The 3,920-nt window shown below is 56.2% G+C and overlaps 1 protein-coding gene across 1 annotated transcript in view; it reads right to left on the bottom strand.

Moving 5' to 3' along the window:
• LOC105525628 (mitochondrial import inner membrane translocase subunit TIM16) overlaps positions 1-3,920 on the bottom strand; it is an 83,682-nt gene that overhangs the window by 74,106 nt on the left and 5,656 nt on the right. The window contains exons 4-5 of the mRNA XM_011961314.1: positions 914-984; positions 242-425 (exon numbers count right to left, since the gene is read on the bottom strand). Of these exons, the coding sequence (XP_011816704.1) occupies positions 242-425; positions 914-984 (255 nt within the window). The remainder of the gene's footprint in view (positions 1-241; positions 426-913; positions 985-3,920) is intronic.

Raw genomic sequence — 3,920 nt, forward strand, 5'->3', positions numbered from 1 at the left:
AACCCGGGAGGCGGAGCCTGCAGTGAGCTGAGATCCGGCCACCGCACTCCAGCCCGGGCGACACAGAGCGAGACTCCGTCCCAAAAAAAATAAAAAAAAGAATCTTAAAACTTTTATACTATGTAAGTGTAAAACTTTGGTATCTGTTTTTACATTTATGTTACTACACACGCCAGCAAAGAAACGGAGTGCTATCCAGAGTTGGACGGCCCTGGGAAGGGCAGGCCAGGGTGGCCCGTACCTGTCAGAGGCTGCTGCTCGGCTGCATCCCAGACCTTCACACTGGTGCCTCCTGCGCTCAGCAGAACGCCGTCAGAGGCGGGGTGGAACTGCAGCACCTCCACTGGGAGGTCCTCGGGGCCCAGCACCACCCCGGGTGCTGAGGGCAGGGCCTGGCCGGGCCCTGGCAGCCGCCAGAGTTTTACCTGCAGGAAAGAGCAAGTCCATGAGCACAGGGTTGAGGGCCTCAATACCTTGAGTCAGCTGCCGTGGCCCCAGTGAGGTCCCGTGTTGGAAGCAGGTTGCTCCAAGAGACCACACCATTGATCTGTCGATGGGGGGGTGCCCACCCGCCTCAGCTGGCTTGGGCCAGGGGCTGCACACCCCACATCTGAGAAAGGAGGGAGGGAATCTCAGCTCCAGGACCACAGGGCATGGTCCGAGAGTCGGGGAAGTGGCTCTGCGGTTTCTGGCAGCCTCGCCGCCTGCTGTCCTTGGGCTCCAGGTCAGGTCACAGCCACGGCTCCAAGCAAGCCCTGTGGGGCCAGGAATTCAGACCAGCCCTGCAGCCCTGGGGGAGTGTGGCAGGGCTGGACTGGAAGGCAGCAGAGCCCTGTGGGGATGGGGGTGGGGCTCAGAAGCCCTGGACTACAGGCTGGGACATAGAGCAGCTCTTCCAACTGGCTCCACTCACCGTCCTGTCGGCCGAGCCTGTGGCCAGGAGGAAGTCATCAAAGGGCGAGAAGTCGAAATCGGTGACCAGGTCTGTGGGAGAGGAATGGCTGAACTCACCGGAATGTCCTGTTTCCAATCCAGTAGGAAGCAAAGCCTAGGGCTTCTGAAGTGACACTTTGCGTGCACACAGAAACAGGCTGCAAGTCGACAATGCCCCTCTGGACACCATGGGGGCACACGCCACAGGCCCCTCCTGTGACATATGTCCCTGAGGGCCCTACTGAGCCAGGGTGGCCAAGGGCTCTGGCATCAGGAGGTTGGCATGAAATGGGCAGGAAGCCCCTTGCGTCACCAGGCACATGCAGGAATGCAGCCGCCCAGCCCGACCCTTCCTAGGGCAGCACAGCCCGCTGCTCCTTCAGTGGTGGAACGTCCCCAGGAGTCACCTAATAAATTGCTTTTTGGTTAAGCAAACTGGAGTTGGCTTTAGTTCTTTGCAACCAAAGAACCTGCATGGTGGCCAGGCATGGTGGCTCACGCCTGTAATACCAACACTGGGAAGCTAAGGTGGGCGGATCACTCGGGCTCAAGAGTTTGAGACCAGCCTGGGCAACATGGTGAAACTCTGTCTCTACAAAAAATATAAAAATTAGTTGGGTGTGGTGGCGGGCGCCTATAGTCCCAGCTACTCAGGAGGCTAAGGCAGGAGAATTGCTTGAGCTCAGGAGGCAGAAGTTGGAGTGAGCAGAGATCACACCACTGAATTCCAGCCTGGGCGACAGAGCAAGACCTTGTCTCAAAAAAATTAAATAAGAACTTGAACGGCTCAGCTCCGGAGGTGGGGAGGAGTAGGTGCGGTGCACAAAGTGAGCCAGACACCAGAGGGAAATGCAGTGGGTGGCTGGGGAGGTAGAGACTAGGCATGGACGGTGGCAGGGGTTCGGGGCGTGAACAGGACGAGAGGCATCACCAGAGCTGGGAGCACAGCGACCACCCACTGCTATCTGCCTCCCAACAGGGCTGAGCAGGACTGTCTTCCTCCTGGCCGCCGGAAACAGGGAAAAGATGGGACACGCCTTGGGATAGCCTTGGCCTGGAATCCCAGCTGGCAGGACCACAACAGTCCTGGGCCTAAAGCCACAGAACCCCTGCTGCCCTCACTCTGGGGTGTGCTTGCTGGGCCCTGCAGGGCAAAGTAGGTCCCTGGGCAGGTGTAGTAGCTGGCACAGGTGGGCTGGCATCTCGGGCATGAGATGTGATGATGTAATCAAGTACTCTGAGTGCTCAGCGTGTGCCGGCACCGCAGGTACCCAAGGGCTGACATGCAGGGACCTCACTGAATCCTCATAAGGATGCAGCAGGTGGTGCTGCGGCAGCATCCCCCACTGGAGGATGGGGACACCAAAACCCGGACAGGGTGGGTAACTGCTCCAAGTCACACAGCTGAGAGACAGGGCTGGCTTTAGAACCTGTGCCGCTCAGCATGACATGCTGCTGCCTCTCCCCACCGGAGCAGGCCCCAGCTGCCACCCCGCAGCCTGGACACCAGAAACGCGCCCAGAAGTTGCTCACCCTCTGCCCTGCTGGCCGCTGGGTACAAGGGCAAGAGTGGCCCTGAGCTGAGAGGCTCAAGGAGCCCCTGAAGGCAGGGCAGCAGCCAGAGCCTCGCCTGGCCATTTCTCCCCACACCAGCACCTCTGAGGCAGAAGGGCACCTGGTGCCTCTAGGGCAGGTTCCAGGGCTGCTGGAGCTCAGCTTCCACCAGCAGTTTCCCGGGAGGGCTGCTCAAGCAGGCAGGGCTCTGAACAGCTGCAGCCACAATGAGGCTACGGACTTGCCTACAAAACCCTGGTCCAGCTTCTATTTGGAAAGTCCTAGCAGCAGCAAAGGGTTCACCGCTTTGTAAGCATCACCAACTTGGGCTAGCTCCCTCATGGGTACAAAGCATCAAAAAATCAAACATGAAGCCAGGCACATTGGTTCACGCCTGTAATCTCAGCACTTTGGGAGGCCAAGGTGGGAGGATCACTTGAGGCTAGGAGTTCAAGACCAGCCTGGGCAATACAGCAAAATCCAAACTCCACAAAACATAAAGAAATCAGCTGGGCATGGTGGTGTGTGGCTATAGTCCCAGCTACCAGGGAGGTTGAGATAGAGGATCTCTTGAGCCCAGGAATTTGAGACTGCCGTGTGCTATGATTGCACCACCACACTCGAGCCTGGGCGACAGAGAGAGACCCTGTCTCTAAAAAAACAGACAAACCCAAACACAGGCTCTTATAGACCTGGGTTCTGATTCTGGCCCTGCCATAACAATGGGTAAGTTCCTAACCTCGCAGGAGTCTCAGTTTTCATAGCTATAAAATGGGTTGTTTTAAAACCTACTTCAAAGAGATTTGAGACTAGGTGAGCACAGACTTGTTATACAAGCTGCCACACAGATGTATCTCTAAAACAACATGCTACACGAAAGATGCCAGATTCCAAAGACCATGTATTGTGTGATTCCGTTTACGTGAGATGCACAGAAGAGGCCCTCCATAGAGGAGAGGCCGGTAAACAGCTGCAAAGGGCAAGGTAGTAAATATTCTAGGATTTCAGTGATCAACAGTCTTAGTCACAACTCAACTCTGCAGTTGTTGCAAGAAGGCAGCCACAGACTATACATCAATGAATGGGCGTGGCAGTGTTCCAATAAAACAGTTTACAAAAACAGGCAGCCAGCTGGATCTGGCCGTGACAGTAGTTTGCAGACCTCTGCTACAGAGGCCGGAAGCAGATCAGCTGTTGCCTGGGGCTGTGGTATCCGAGGTAGAAATGGATTAACTGCAAAGGGGCACTCGGGATCTTTTGGGGATGATGGAAACGTTCTAAAACTGGACGGCAGTGCGTATGACTCAGTCTCTTTAATAAGAATCATCAGGCTCTTGGCCAGGCGCGGTGGCTCACGCCTGTAATCCCAGCACTTTGGGAGGCCGAGGTGGGCAGATCACGAGGTCAGGAGATCAAGACCATCCTGGCTAACA

The sequence above is a fragment of the Colobus angolensis genome, unplaced genomic scaffold (assembly GCF_000951035.1).
Source record: "Colobus angolensis palliatus isolate OR3802 unplaced genomic scaffold, Cang.pa_1.0 Scaffold55, whole genome shotgun sequence".
In the NCBI taxonomy this organism is placed as follows: domain Eukaryota; kingdom Metazoa; phylum Chordata; class Mammalia; order Primates; family Cercopithecidae; genus Colobus; species Colobus angolensis.